This window comes from Rhinatrema bivittatum, chromosome 16, assembly GCF_901001135.1.
Source record: "Rhinatrema bivittatum chromosome 16, aRhiBiv1.1, whole genome shotgun sequence".
Lineage (NCBI taxonomy): Eukaryota > Metazoa > Chordata > Amphibia > Gymnophiona > Rhinatrematidae > Rhinatrema > Rhinatrema bivittatum.
The window spans coordinates 24961273-24976461 of NC_042630.1; the positions used below are offsets into that span (position 1 = coordinate 24961273).

General features: G+C 47.5%; 2 protein-coding genes across 3 annotated transcripts in view; one reads left to right on the plus strand and one right to left on the minus strand.

Moving 5' to 3' along the window:
- Positions 1-15189, plus strand: part of SLC39A1 (solute carrier family 39 member 1) — a 51383-nt gene that overhangs the window by 6185 nt on the left and 30009 nt on the right. The window lies entirely within an intron of this gene.
- The window catches only part of CREB3L4 (cAMP responsive element binding protein 3 like 4), a 30461-nt gene continuing 22201 nt past the window's right edge, over positions 6930-15189 (minus strand). For both annotated transcript variants that reach the window (XM_029581223.1, XM_029581222.1), the window contains exons 3-10: positions 14529-14793; positions 14099-14238; positions 12986-13072; positions 11908-12014; positions 9489-9557; positions 9214-9298; positions 8773-8869; positions 6930-8045 (exon numbers count right to left, since the gene is read on the minus strand). In XM_029581223.1, the coding sequence (XP_029437083.1) occupies positions 7699-8045; positions 8773-8869; positions 9214-9298; positions 9489-9557; positions 11908-12014; positions 12986-13072; positions 14099-14238; positions 14529-14793 (1197 nt within the window). In that variant the 3' untranslated portion in view covers positions 6930-7698. The remainder of the gene's footprint in view (positions 8046-8772; positions 8870-9213; positions 9299-9488; positions 9558-11907; positions 12015-12985; positions 13073-14098; positions 14239-14528; positions 14794-15189) is intronic.

The following is a 15189-nucleotide window of genomic DNA, read 5'->3' on the forward strand; positions in this document are numbered from 1 at the left end:
TAACATGCATTTTATAGAAGGATTTTACCCTGATTAAAAAAAAAAGTCACCGTGCGCCTGATACACACATTTTAACATATAAAACTTAATGTCAGCCCAGGGCTGGTGTTGTCTTTACATGCTCCGAGCCATCCAAACCCCACCCCACAAAGCCACAAAAAAAAGCCCAAAATGCTGCTTGTCTAGGGTTCCTCTTACTTAGTATCGTCCAGTACTAAGGCGGAGGCTCCACAGGAAGGCCGGCAGTCAGATTCGGGGAAATGGATGTCCATTAATTGAGCATCTGTTTTTGTAACCCGCGGGTGTGAATGGATTAGGAAAACAGGCGCTCATTAATTGAGCATCCATTTCCTAACTGGCGCGCAGCCACTTCTCCTGGGTGCCCAATGCCTTGGACACACTAGGGATGCACAATTTATCCCCAACTCATCCTTTTTAGCGTGACCCCTCATTTTAAATAATGCATCGCATGCCCAGGAGAGGGGGCTGGGTGAGCGTCAGGAAAGCGGGGGCTCAGTCATGAGCGTCTATTTTACGCGAGCCGATGATGCACTTTCAGGCCGCTGCAATATTTGGCATTTGTCCACATTAGTTTTATCTGCTGTTAAGACTGGGAGAATGGGCATCTAGAAAAGCCCTTCTGCAGGTCCTCACGCTCTACTTGCTTTTAATTACTTTTGGTTTTTCGGTTTTTTTTTTGTTTGCCATCTGCATTCGCTACCCTATCTAGATCATTAAGAAGGAAGGGTGGTCCCAGTACAGATCCCACTGATGAAAACTCATCTGATAAGAACGTTAAAGATTACAAAGAGAAGAGCAAGAAAAACTCACAGCAACAGAGAGAGAGAGCAAGACAGCTCAGGTAACAGCAGACGTACAGGGAGAGTAGGCAAAGCAAGGAGGCTGATGAAGTGAGAGTAGCTGGAGCTAGAGGAGGCTAACCAGGGGGATAGCAGCGGCACTGAGAGCAATCGGTACTGGGGGATATCCCATTATGCATTATTAAAGGATTACAGTTTTGACCTGCTTTGTGAATGATGGTGACGTATACCTCATTTGTTTCTTCGCCCAAACCGGTTATGCTCAGTTGGCTTCCTGCCTAGGGACAGAAATTCATAGCAGTTGAAGTTTTCTTAAATCTTTCGTTCCTGAACATACCCAGATCAGTCCATAGAAGTGGGTCGTGTATCCCTACCAGCAGGTGGAGTCAGAACAATTAGAATGATGGGCACTGCTACATAACCGAGAGTGCCACCTGCAGTCCCTCAGTATTTCTCTGACTCCAGCGGGGGGTACAGATGCAACCTGCAGTCTTAGTTAGTTTTTAGTCTGTGTTTTGTTTTTTGTTAGTGATTTTTTTTTTTTTTCTTTTTCTGACAGCACTTCCTGAGGTGTTAGGCACCTTTGTGGGCCATCCCTCAGTGGAAGCCAGGTGTCCAGGAGGTTGGACACCCTGGTGGGTGAAGGCTGGGGGCTCCTAGTTTCTTTTTCCCTCACCGAAGCCACTTCATCTGCTCCCTCGACTTTCCCTGCATGAGGCTCCATAAAGTTTAAAAAAAAAAAAAAAAGAAAGAAAAATCTAGCGGCTGCATTTCTTTTTCTGAAGGTAAGGAGTCGGGGCAGGGAGGGCCTCAGCAGCCGTTCAGGGAGTTGGTTGGCATTTTCCCTCGGCTTCCGGGGCTCCGGGTTGCCTCAGGGAAGAGAGTAAGCTGTACTACAAGGCCCATTTGCTGGCGTGTTTTGTCACATTTGCAGGCTCAGCTGTTTTTAATTAGGCCTGCCGGCTTGATTTTCTCGCATCTCCGGTGGCGCGCGCTTTTTTCACTGCAACAGCCATTTCTCCTCAAATTTCCACAGCATGGCTGCATGTTTTTTTTCATCGGCTCCCGCACTAAATTGGTGGCCTGCCGTGAATGTGGGGCGCGCAGTCAGGTGCTCGATTCGGCTAATCTTTGTTCCACCTGCTCCTCCAGGATGGAGGGCTCGTTGGGACCGTCCGCCCCCTCTAGAGATGATCCCAGCATGGTTTTCCTTTTTAAACGGGAAGAACTGCGGCCCCTTATTCCTCAGGTTTTGGATGTTTTGGGCCTGAAGGTTTCTCGGGAAGAATCTGATTATTTGTTTTTCTATACCGATGTTCAATTAGACATATCACACAGGTTTATGGAGTAAACGAGGAATCTATTAACACTTCTTATTTTACATTGAAACTTTGTAACATGAGTAACTATTTGACTGTAGAGAGTCATTATAAATTGTAACAAATGAAGGTGTTAATACAGTCCTCGATTGAATTCGAGGTCCCACATCTTCCTTCCCATTGCCTAAGAAGGTCCGCAAACTGGTAACCCGTGAGTGGGATGCTCCAGATTCCAGGCTGAAGGTGGGCAGGGCTATGGCAAAGCTTTATCCCCTGTCGTCTGATGTTTTAGATCTTCTGAAGATTCGGAAAGTGGACGCAGCTGTTTCGGCATTCACTAAGAAAACCACTGTCCCGGTAGCTGGATATGCAGGACTGCAAACTGGAGATCCAGTTAAAGCATGTTTTCGAAGTGGCTAGTTTGGGCCTTCGAGCAGCAGTTTGCGCTAGCCTTATGCAGAGGCATGCCTCTGCTGGGTTCAGGAGACTGCTTCCAATTTCGGGTCAGGTGGGGCTGGTGCGTTGCAGTCCGCCCAGTTGGAAGTGGGCATCGCATATGTTGCTGATGTGCTTTACGATCTGGTGCGGACCTCGGTTCGGAGTATGGTATCCGTGGTAGCGGCATGGCGACTCCTGTGGTTGAGGAATTGGCTGGCGGATTTATCCTCAAAGTCCCAACTTTGTAATCTACCCTTTAAGGGCAAGCTTCTGATCTTGATCAGCTGGTTAAGCTGCTCGGGGAATCCAAGGGCAATAAGATACCAGAAGTTAGGAAATCTTCTAAGAAGGTTTTTTCCCCCCTCTCGCTTTCGGGATTCTCTCTGTTTTCAATCCAGCACATATTCCACACCTTCTGGTCCTAAGCAAAATTCAGGACGCCAGCAGTCCTTTCGAGGAGGTCTTCATTCTGGTAGGGACTCTGGACACCTCGGTACAGGAACCAGTAAACCCTCCCAATGAAGCCACGAGCATCCATTCAGTCATCGAAGCTGTCTGTGGCAGATTATCCAACTTTTACGTGGAATAGGAAATGATTACCTCGGACCGTTGGGTTCTAGAGGTGATCAGAGACAGCTACGCTCTAGAGTTTTCGCGGCTGGTTCGGGAGGTTTTTGTGGAATCGCGCGTGAACTCAAGCAGCAAACGAGACACGGTTAGAGTAACTCTATAACATCTTCTCGAGCTTTGAGCGATTGTTCCGGAAGCGTGGCAAGGACGCGGACGTTACTCTGTTTACTTTGTGATTCCCAAGAAGGTGGGCACGTTTCATCCCATCTTCAACTTGCAGAAGGTGAACCGTTGTCTATGGATCCCTCGTTTCCAGATGGAAACTCTGAGAACGGTAATGGCAGCCATACGAAAAGGGGAGTTTCTAATGTCACTAGATCTCACAGAGGTGTATCTTCACATTCCTATCCGACTAAGCCACCAGTGGTTTCTACACTTCAAGGTCTTGGGTCAGCACTTCCAATTTCAAGCCCTTCCATTTGGCCTCACAACAGCTCCTCGGATGTTCACCAAAGTGATGGTGGTAGTAGCAGCTTTCCTTCGCAAGGAGGGGATTTTAGTCCATCCTTACCTGGACGACTGGCTTATTCACGCAAAGTCTCGGGAGGACTGTGAGAGATCGGTTCGCATGGTGATGGTCAACTTACAGTTGCTAGGGTGGGTCATCAATGTGCAAAAGGGTCACTTGGAGCCCACCCAAGAACTGATTTATTTGGTAGCACTGTTCGATACCTTGCGCGGCAAAATATTTCTGGCTGCAGACAGAGTGACAAAGTTACAAGGCCAGATCCATTCTCTTCTTCAAAGGAAGAGTCCAACAGTCTGGCATCATCTGTAGGTCCTGGGTTCCATGGCTTCCACTCTGGAGCTGGTCCCGTGGGCGTTCGCTCACTTATGACCTTTACAACATGCACTTTTGTCTTGAAGGAGTTCGGTGTCAGAACAGTTCCACCTACCAATGCTCTTGCTTCTAGAGTCAGTCTGTTGTGGTGGCTATTGCATGACAATCTGGAACAGGGTGTGGATTTGGATCCTCCAAATTGGCTGATAATCTCCACCGATGCCAGCCTGTCTGGTTGGGGAGCAGTGTATGCAAACAAATCTGCTCAAGGTCTTGGTCACCGACGGAGAGCTCCTGGTCTATCAATCTACTCGAGACAAGAGCGGTTCGGCTCGCCCTACAAGCTTTCCTACCCAAGATATGGGGCAAAATGGTAAGAGTATTCTCCGACAATGCGACGACGGTGGCTTACATCAACCGGCAGGGCGGAACAAGAAGTCCCGCAGTTGCGCTCTAGGTGCGACTCCTGTTCGCCTGGGCAGAACGGTATGTCGGGGGAATTGCCACCTGTCATGTCGCGGGAGTGGAGAACGTGCAGGTGGAATTTCTCAGCAGGCAACAACTTGATCCAGGAGAATGGGAGCTGTCTCCAGATGCCTGGAATCTAATTTGCGCCAGGTGGGGTGTTCCGCAGTTGGATATGATGGCAACGTGGACGAATGCGAAGACAGATCGCTTCTTCAGCCATTGACTGGAGCACGGCTCGGTGGGTCTCAACGCTACGGTGTGCCCTTGGCCCACCGGAATTCTACTTTGTGTTTCCGCCTTGGCCCCTCATCGGTCTGCTTCTCCGTCGCATAGAACTTCACCCAGGCAGGGTGGTGTTGGTGGCACCAGAGTGGTTGCGTCGCCCGTGGTTTGCGGATCTGGTTCACTTGGCTCTAGAGGGTCCCTTGCAGCTAGCTTATCTGCTGCGTTTGCTTTGACAGGGTACCTTATTTTCAGATCGGGAGGATCACTGCTCTCTCACGGCTTGGCTTTTGAGAGGCAACGTTTACGTTTGAAGGGTTATTCCGAACAGGTCATTTCCACGCTCCTGCAGGTGAGACGCCCAGCCACCTCTATAGCCTATGTTAGTCTGGAAACTTTGAATCATGGTGCCATCAGCGTTCTTGCGATACCTTAGCTGTGGACGTCCCTCAGGTCCTGGAGTTTCTATAACAGGGGCTCGCTAAAGGTTTAGCGTTTAATTCCCTTCATGTTCAGGTGGGGGCTCTGGGTGCTTTGATTGGAAAGTTTAATGGTTCGCTGGCCGTGCACCCAGATATTGCTCAGTTTCTTAAGAGTGTTAAACATTTGCGGCCTTACGTTTGTTCTGTGTGTCCTGATTGGAGTTTGAACCTAGTGCTTTGGGTACTTTGTGGTCCTCCTTTCAAGCCTATCCGAAGAGCTTTGCTGAAGGATCTGATGTTGAAAACGGTCTTTTTAGTGGCCATTTGCTCGGCGCGCCGGATTTCAGAGTTACAGGTATTGTGTCGTCACCCCTTTCTTCAGATCTACGACGATAGGGTGTCATTGCGCACGGTTCCGTCCTTTGTTCTGAAGGTGGTTATCGTCCTTTCACGTCAGACTGTGGTGCTTCCAAGGGTTCCTAAGTGGTCTCGGGAGTCCTCTCAGGGCAGGGATCTTCATCTTTTGGACGTACGATGCATTTTATTGAGGTACCTGGAAGTTACTAATGATTTTTGACGTTCTGATCATTTGTTCATTCTATTTGGTGATCCTAAGAAGGGGACAAAGCATCTAAGGCATCCATCTGTCATTGGATTACAGAGGCCATTTGTTTGTCATACATAGGCACTTGGCGTCCGCGGGCTTTGGGTCTCAGAGCTCATTCTACCAGGGCCCAGGCTACTTCCTGAGCAGAATGTCAGTTGCTGTTGCCTCAGGAAATCTGTAGGGCGGCTGTGTGGTCCTCGCTTCACACTTTTACTAAGCATTATCGATTGGACGTTAAGGGTTCTGATGAATCGTCCTTCGGTGAGAGTGTCCTGCGTGTGGGTCTTTCAAGTTCCCTCCCAGTATAGGGCGACTTGGGTACATCCCCCTTCTCTGGACTGATCTGGGTATGTTCAGGAAATGAAAATTGGTTCTTACCTGCTAATTTTCTTCCTGTAATACCACAGATCAGTCCAGAGGCCCACCCCTTTTCTTCAGTTACCGAAAGACTGTCTTGCGAGACTTTGCTATGTTTCTTTCTTTTTTCACAATGCTCCTTTTGCAGATAAATTTGATGGAGCAGTTCTTTGAAGTTTGTTTGGGTTATGTGTTCATGGGGCAAAGTGGTGGTTAGTTTTAGTTGGTTTCTACCCTTTGTTTCCTTAGTTCTGTTTGCATGGGCTTAGGTATAGGTCAATACTGAGGAATGGCAGGTGGCACTCTCGTTATGTAGCAGTGCCCAAATTTCTAATTGTTCTCTGTCTCCACCTGCTGGTAGGGATACACAACCCACTTCTCTGGTCTGATCTGTGGTATTACAGGAACGAAAAATAGTAGGTAAGAACCAATTTTCATTTAGTCATTTTTTTAAATTTATATTCTCCACAAGTAAAATAAAGCAAACAGGCAATATAGCAAAGAAAATGCCTATCTAAGGAGCAGCATGACGTGCTGCATGGGACAGGCTCTATAAAGATATATGGTATTCCTTGTGACTTTGGGCTAGAACTTGCCCTGCTATGCAGTGTTAATGCCCAGCTAAAGCTGTATACCATCTGGGAGTGCCTACCTGCTCTCCCCACCCTAATGAGTCTGGAGAGTCAGCTCGGACAGTCGACGAGGGCAGAGAGTGGTACAAGACTGCCTGCTAGTAGCTGCATTAACCTACTGCTACAACCTCTTAAGCAGGCATGACGAAGAAACCTTGAGCTTAAACTTGTGTGATCCCAACTTATCCTGTGCACCACCCTGTCTCCCACTCCACTTGTCAGAACATGAGAATAAAAACTAAATAGGAATTTTATTAAATAGAAAAAAAAATCTGCAAATTGCCATAGATCGCCCTGGAAACCATACTAAACCTATCCATTAATTTTTCATAGTACAAAACACATAGAAACATAACTACAATGCTGAACAAATTTAGGAATAAACCTGTACTTTTATAAATGGGAATTTTTCTCTCAAAAAAAAAAAATCATTATTTTGGCACAGAGGTAGTAAAACAACTGCTATGCTGTTATCCAAGATCCTGCCTGGCACCTGTCAGGGGGAGAGTGAGTGAGTGTGAGTGAGCACTGCAGTGTCGGAGTAGTGCTGTGCTGCACCTGGCACCTCCGTGGCAGTTACTTGGGTACAGTGCAGAGATAAAGCTCTCTCACACACATGGCATCACCGCTGCAGTTTATGTACTGAACTATCAAGAATTATTCTCACAGGTAATAGTATGGATATGTTAACTTTGCCACCAAAAGATTGGGGTTGGTTCCACAGACAGTGGCTGATGGAGAGAGGAGGGAAGGAAGGGAGAAAGATAGGTCATGCCCTCAGCTTAGAACCCGGAGTTCAGCACCCTAAATTGCTCTCTTGTTCCTCCTCCATGTGTGTGAGTTGCCCCCCCCCCCCCCCCAAGCCTTAGGAGCGTTCCTAAGGTGTACAAGAGGCAGTGATGGGGGAGAGGGAAGCGTCTGTCCGTGAGTAAAGGCCCTGCACCTCATCCAGCAGCATTCCATATGAAGTGAAGGAGTCCTGGGCAGCTCCAGTTTGGCTGTCACATCTCATCAGCATGCACAGGCTTCCCCGAGTCGGGGCTTAGATTGTGACTTGTGAGCTGTAGTCCTTCTTCCGCAGTCTGGCTTTCTTTAGGGTGGGGGACTGCCTCGTTCATTTCACCCGGTGCCTCGGCAGCAGAGGCGTTGGGCCTCTTCTCCTCTGGTAAATACTCCAGAAGGTGCCTAGCTTGGTTGTGGGCATCCTTCTCACGGACTGCAGGCATGTGAGCAGCAAGCGCTTGCCAGCTCTGGGCTGTGTCCCTTTCAGAGGGAGATGCACTTTCCACAGCAACAGTATCGCCCCCTTCTGTGAAATCTCCTTCATGCAGAATATTTCTGGATATCGCTGCAGAAGTTAGAGAAAGAAAACAAGAAAGTTAAGGGTGGGAGGAGGAAAGGTGAGGGGGGGGGGGGTGTGTGAAGCAGGAGCAGGTCTTTGCTTTACTATGAAATGCGGTGAGATGGCTTTTATCTCTCGCTGCTTTAAGTCCCTGCTGCCGCCGCCTCGTCCAGTCTGTCCTTGGGTGGGCAGTGGAAAAAGAGAATCGGGGCAATTGTCCTGGAGCTCATGCGTTTAAGGGCCATATGACCAAAGTTAGACCTACCCCCTCCATCACTTCCAGAGCCGCAGTGGAGTGGGGCTGATCCTGGAGGGAGCATTTCAACATGATTCACTGCCTCTGTCTCCTCCCCCTCCTCTGCCACTGTGCCCTGAATAACATTGCACACTCAGGGCTGGCATTGGCCCCCTCCAGATAACGTTTAGGGGGGCAGGGCCCTTGTTTTCCATTGGCTGCTGGCTCAAAAGGGCGCACCACCCCCACTAAAACAGGTGAAAAAGTCTAGGCTCATGTAGCAGCCCTGCCCCTTAAAGGGATAGTGTGTAAGGCACCCAGCCCCCACTCCCTGTTCCTTAACCTCTCAGAAGTCGTGACAGACCTCCTGTTTTTCGAGGGTGGGTGAGAGAGTGGATGCCTCCCCCCCCCCCCCCCCCCCAGGGTCAGCTTTGCTCTTCATCCTACACTGCTCATGACCCTCCCTCCTACAGCTGCCTGTTTTTTAGGTTCCATTACCTCGGATGGGTTTGTATCCATCCTCGTTAACTGCAGACCGCCATCGGAAGGGGCTGTAGCTTGGGAAGACCAGAAGGGCCAAAGAGAAGACAAAAATCTGCAAAAAAGACAAAGAGTGCGCATTTACCTTTTTTTTTTTTTTTTTTTTTTTTTTTTAAGTAATGCAAAGTGAGATGGCGCAGCCCGTTATTGGGTCCTATACACTTGTGGTAGAAATAGGCAGTGCGCTGAAAGCCAAAGCTAAGGGACTTCACCTTACAGAGAGTGTGGGTAATGCTTACTTGCCAATAGAAGGAAACTACTAACTGCATTTTAATCCCATCACAAGCTGTAGGTGAACTGTGCATAGTGTATGGGCTGGGGTTGAGGTATGTGGCTGTAGTGGGAGCACAGGTTGGGTGTTTTGCGGCGGCTATGGAATGAGGTGCTGCAGGAATGTACCAGGATGCAGGTGCTGGTCTGAGCAGCTTTGGTGGAGGTCTGTTTGATCAGAGTTTGCAGTCTGCGCAGCTGGGTTATCAAGGATCTGCCAACAAAGAAACAAATAAGCCGTCACCGACTATCTGAATTAACCAAGATTAAGAGTGCCAGGCCTGTGCCTCTCTCAGCCACACCAGCATTAGTCATGAATCATGCACATGGGCATCCTTGCCAGTCAGTCTCAGCTCAGCTCTCACTCATTAGCCTACGCTGCTGTACTGTATGCAGCTCCTCACACGTTATGCTTCTCCAGCTCCAGGACCTTCTTCTGTAGCTCCTGATTCTGTGCAGAGCAGGCAGCCACCCTGTTAGCAAGCAGAAACACAGCACAGGCTGAGAACAAACATGGGTGGGTGTGTGAGTGCAGGGCTGCATTTAATATGGGCATACCCACAAGCAAGAGTGGGGGTGGGGGTTCCATTCCCCCCTCCTTACTGAAGATATTGGAGCCAGAGACCCTGAACAACCCTCACCCCAGCCAAATCCTTTCCTCTCCCCATGTCCCACTGTCACCTCAGTTGCAAGCTGCAAATGCCAACCAACCTCGCAACAGCAGCAGCAATGTGATCTGCCAGCACTTGTGCTTGGACAAGCTTTGCGGTGGCCTCATCCCCCCCCTCATATGGGTTGCTGTGATAATTGGTAGCCTACAGGGAGGAAGGGGCATGGCCAACACAGGACCTTTCAGCACGGGCGGGCTTGCAGTCCAATGCTGATGTTACTGCTGCTGTGGGGTTGGTGTCAGGACTGTGCCAGGCTTGGATGATGGCATGGCAGCATGGTCATGTTGGCGCCTATGAAAACTTGGTGCTGGAGGCAGTTGCCTATGCCTAAATCCAGACCTGTATGTGTGACCCTATAGTGTATGTAGCACGAATGTGTATGTTGTATTTGTGTTTGCACAAGCGTGTGGGAATATTTGTATTTAGGTACTGTAATTACAAGGACAACATGAAGGTAGTTTTCAATCACATTCTACATGTGTAAACAGAGTTCCAGTGGAAAAGCTCCTGCCTGTGAATTGTGCACCTTTCCTTCCTCTACCTGCTCTTCTGTTATCCCACAGGCCTGGGTGATCAGGGAAGATAGTGAAGGACTGTGGAATCCTCTTTTATTCATTTGGATTTAGCTCAAGGCGAGTTACATTCAGGGACTGGAGGTATTTCGCTCTCTTTCTAGAGGGCTTGCAATCTAAGGACCCTATTTACTAAGCATTCATTTCTCCCATAGACACCAAATGGGAAAAAATCTTTAGTAAATACAGTATTTATTTATTTTTATTTAAAAACTCTTCTATACCGTCAAGTTAATTCACCATCACAACGGTTTACAGAAAGGCAAAATAAGAAAATAATATAATTGGTATAGATTACAAATTAAACATGTGCCAACATAGAACGGTAACATATTTTAATAATAGAGACTGTGTTAAATAAAGGTTAAGTGTCGGTTAGGAAACTGTAAAGCAGTTCAAATCTACGTTAATGTTTTGGGAGATATAAAAGAAAAAAAGCTGATTGCTCAGTGCGTCCTTATCTATTGACTGTTTTCCTCCTCTTTGTTTTTTAAGAAAGCTTGTTTAAAAAGTCATGTTTTCAGCTTAGTTTTAAATAGTTTGATTTGTCTGCAGGCTTATCTCGAGTGGCATGGAGTTCCATAGTACAGGTCCAGCCAGTGACAGTGCTCTCTCCCTTACTTGAGTGAGGTGTGCTGATTTAACAGAAGGAATAGTTAGTAAAGCCTTATTAGCAGATCTCAGGTTTCTGTGTGGAACATGTACGCGCAGTGCAGTGTTAAGCCAGTCGGCTTTTTCATCATGGATTAGTTTGTGAATTATACACAGTGCCTTGTATTGTATTTTTTGTTCGATTGGAAGCCAGTGTAGTTCCGCAAGTGTTCCTGTGATGTGGTCTCTCTCTTCTTTTTGCCTGTCAAAATTCTAGCTGCAGAATTTTGCAATATTTGGAGTGGTCTAATGGTAACTTGAGGTAGCCCTAATAGCAGAGAGTTACAGTAGTTTGCTCGCAAATATCATTGCCTGTAGCACTGTGTGAAAATTGTTCAGCGTTAGCAGGGGTTTTAGTCTTCTGAGTACCATTAGTTTGGCGTAACCTTCTTTTAATTTCTGTGAAATGTGTTTCAGGTTTAGCTCTGGGTCAATTATTACCCCTAGATGCTGTACTTTTGTTGCCAACTCTATGGTTAGATTATTTTTTATTGCAATTGTAGGTTGTATAGGGTGTATATTTTTTCGTTCGAGGTGTAAGAATTCGGTTTTATCAATGAACCTGAGGCAACAGGGCGTTTAGCTTTGCCCCCCACACAAATTACCTGCAGAGACTGTGCCTGCTCTCTGTGCAGCCTATGTTTCTGTCATAAATGTGTATGATTTTGTTTACACAAAAACCTGTGCATTGTTCTAGTCTCCGCCTCGTCACTCGGCGGGCTGTTGCGCAACGTGCATACTTCTGTCCGCAAACAGGTTGGGCAGTAATGAAAGCTCCGATTGCCGCTGGTAAAATACTTTCTTACCTCTGGAAAGGATTTTCTTTACTGGCCTCTGGGTTGCACATAGGAGAGGGCATTGCAGTGCGTGTATATGGAAGATGAAGCGTGTACGCATGTGCGTGCGCAGCGTGTCCTTACATGGCTCACCTGCTCTCCAGCCCATCAATATACTCTTTCTTCCTGCGACGACTGTCTTGAGCAGAACGTTTGTTTCTTATCTTCCTACGAACCTTCTTCAGAATCCGCTCTTCAGCCTTAGAAGGAGCGAGCACACGTTTCTTACCACCGAGAGCATGACATTTCAGCTCCTCTGCCTATCCACGTACATATTAACATACCGAATGATGGCAGATAAAGAAAAAAATGGTCCATTTCTTAGGGTACTAGCAACTGCCGCTTCATAGAGGCTACACCAAGCCATCTGTTAAATGTAAACTGTATGTGTAATAGAAAAGTAACCCCACATGAAGAATAAAACACCGTTCAGAGAGCGATCTCGTAAAAATTAGTCGTCAATCTATAATGACTTTCGTGTACAATAAGAGAAACCCATAGAGCCAATTATCTTACTATATATAGAGCATGAGAAACGCACTGAATTTCAGAATGTCTTAATTGGAACTCTAGTTGTAGTTAAATTTGTAAGGTTTTGCCGAGCACCAATTCCTCTCCCTGTGTTACTAAGTGAGCAGCAGTACAGCTCGAACACTAGCTTCCTGCCTATGTTGCTGAGCAAACAGTGGCACAGGCCATGCACCAGCACCCCTCCCCGGGTTACTTAGCAAGCAGCAGTACAGGCCAATCACCAACTCCCCTCTCCGAGCAGCGGTACAGGCCGGGTACTCCATTAATACTTTGAAGTCTGTAGCTTGTATTAACCATCCCAAGTGTTGGAGAGTCAAAGCAGGCAAATGATAGATTGGAGCAGGTGGAGTTGGAATGTTCCTTGGGCCCCTACTAGGGAAACTGCCATGACATCAACACTTTCACTTAGTCTGGCAACTGTAGGTTGAAGTCATAGTACAAACGTGCAGCATTCATCAGCTAGCAATACATTTGAAAATGTGCACATATGAAAATAAAAAGTGGGGTTATACATAGCTGTATGTCCATATTGAGCAAGAGTTTCATCTAGTAAATCAGAAATTATTTCTTTGACCTGCCTGCCTGCAACTCCCACTGCAAGAGTTCCTGGGACCCAGGTTTATTCTCTGTGTATACCTACCTTGGTAAGAGGCAGATTATTGGGTAAGGACACTCCCTCTTGGGACAAGAGCCGTTTCTCTTCCTCTGTCAGTAGCAATTCTGGGTACTGCACAACAAGAAAAGCCATCAGAATAGTAACCCTGCCTGGCTCAGCATGGAAGGAGACTGCTGAGGGAAGCAGGGATTAAGGACATAGAAATACTTTACCAGAGCCTGGGAAGTGATGGGCAGGAGGATCGGAAGATGAGCAGAACCTATGAGGAGATGGATGGGGGACAGGAGCATAGGAAGATCGGAGCAGAACCTAAGAGGAGTTGGATGGGGGGACAGGAGCCTAGGAAGATCGGAGCAGAGCCTAAGAGGAGTTGGATGGGGGGACAGGAGCATAGGACGATTGGAGCAGAGCCTAAGAGGAGATGAATGGGGGACAGGAGCATAGGACGATTGGAGCAGAGCCTAAGAGGAGATGAATGGGGGACAGGAGCATAGGAAGAGCTGAGGAGAGCCTATGAGGAGATGGATAGGGCAACAGGTATAGGAAGAGTTTACTAGAGCTTGGGAGAAGATGGATAGAGGAAAAGGGGATATAGAAAGATTTTAGCAGAGCCATGGGGGAGAGGGATATAAGAAGATTTTAGCAGAGCCACCAGAGCCTGGGAAGGAGGTGTAGGAAGATCTTACTAGAGCAGAGGAATAGGGGGAAAAGGAATTTAGTAAGATTTTAGCAGAGCCTGGGAACAGATAAGGGAAAGGAGTATAGGAAGATTTTAGCAGATCCACCAGGTCTTGGGAGGTGATGGAGAGCAGAAAGAGATGGAAGAAGACTTTTCTAGTGCCTGAAAGGAGATGGATGAGGAGAAGAGGGGGTATATAGAGAAGCTGTGCCAGAGCCTGGGGGGTGAGAGATGGAAGGAGGTGTAGGAAGACTTTTCCAGTCCCTGGGAGGAGATGGATGAGAAGAGGGGTACAGAAAGGCTTTATTAGAGCTTAGGAAGGGAGGAACAGTGGAGGGAGCTGTTTGAAAAATTTTCCAATGCCTGGGAGGAGATGGATGAGGAGAAGAGGGAGAAGCTGTGCTGTGGCAGAGCCTGGGGGGGGGTGAGAGATGGAAGGGGATGTAGGAAGACTTTACCAGAGCTGCTACTGCCTGGAGCTCTGCAGTAGCTGCCACTACATGCTCTGAGCTGGCTTTCAGCGCAGCAGACACAGGGAGGGCCGTTAGCTCATTCACGATGCAGGATTCAGGAATCAGCACGGACGAGTTCCAGTCTTCTGCAGATTGAGACAGAAAAGTGGGATTGAGGGCAGCAGCAGCCTGATTTACCTATCAACTGCGCTGAAGAGCGCCCAGTCAGCAGCATGTCCCTTTTCATTAAACTCTTAAACATTTATGAAGCAATATTATGTGTTTCCTCTTCTTTCTAAAGTGCACTTTTCCCCCAAAGGTGACAGAAAGACACTGATGGAGTTGGGATGAGACGAGGGATTTTGGGCGCCTAGTCCTGTCCTGCCTCATACTCTTGGTCCTCCAGGGTCTGTCTGTGGCTCACTGTAGTTCTTACCTAACTGTATGGAGACAAAACTGCTCTCGGTTGCCTCACTCTTCAGCCCACCCAAATCTCCAATGTTATAAATGACTTCATAGAGTGCTGGTGGTGTGTGCTGAGACTGTCTGACATCACTTTGCTGAGGGCTGTCTGACCGTGGGTCCTCGGAAATCCCGCTGTCACTCTCTGGCGATGCAATTGTGGTTCCAGAACTATACACAGCATTTGGGTTAATTATCATCTTAAGAAAGTCATCTGATTCCTCGCAATCATTCAAAGCCTGTAACACAGAGGACAAGATTTGTAACACTATATCACAATCACCCAAACCCTATAACAGACAGAATCTGTGACAGCCCACAGCACAAGATCTGTGTCACACAGTGTCACGGCCTGTGCCACACAGGACAGGATCTGGCACATGCAGTATCACGGCCTGGAGCATGCAAGAGATCTGTAATATCTTAGTAAATTTCATAAATCAGTGACATAGGTTCTGATTTGCTAATTTTTAGTCATTGTTTTTCATTGACACAGAATAGGAAAATGCCTTCATGACTTGGGGTCATAGTGTCAAAGTTTTTTCTCAAACCCTGTAACACATAGGAGATTGATGCATCTGATGAAGTGGACTATTGTCCTTGAAAGCTTCAGCGCCAGTAAGTCTGTTGTTCCA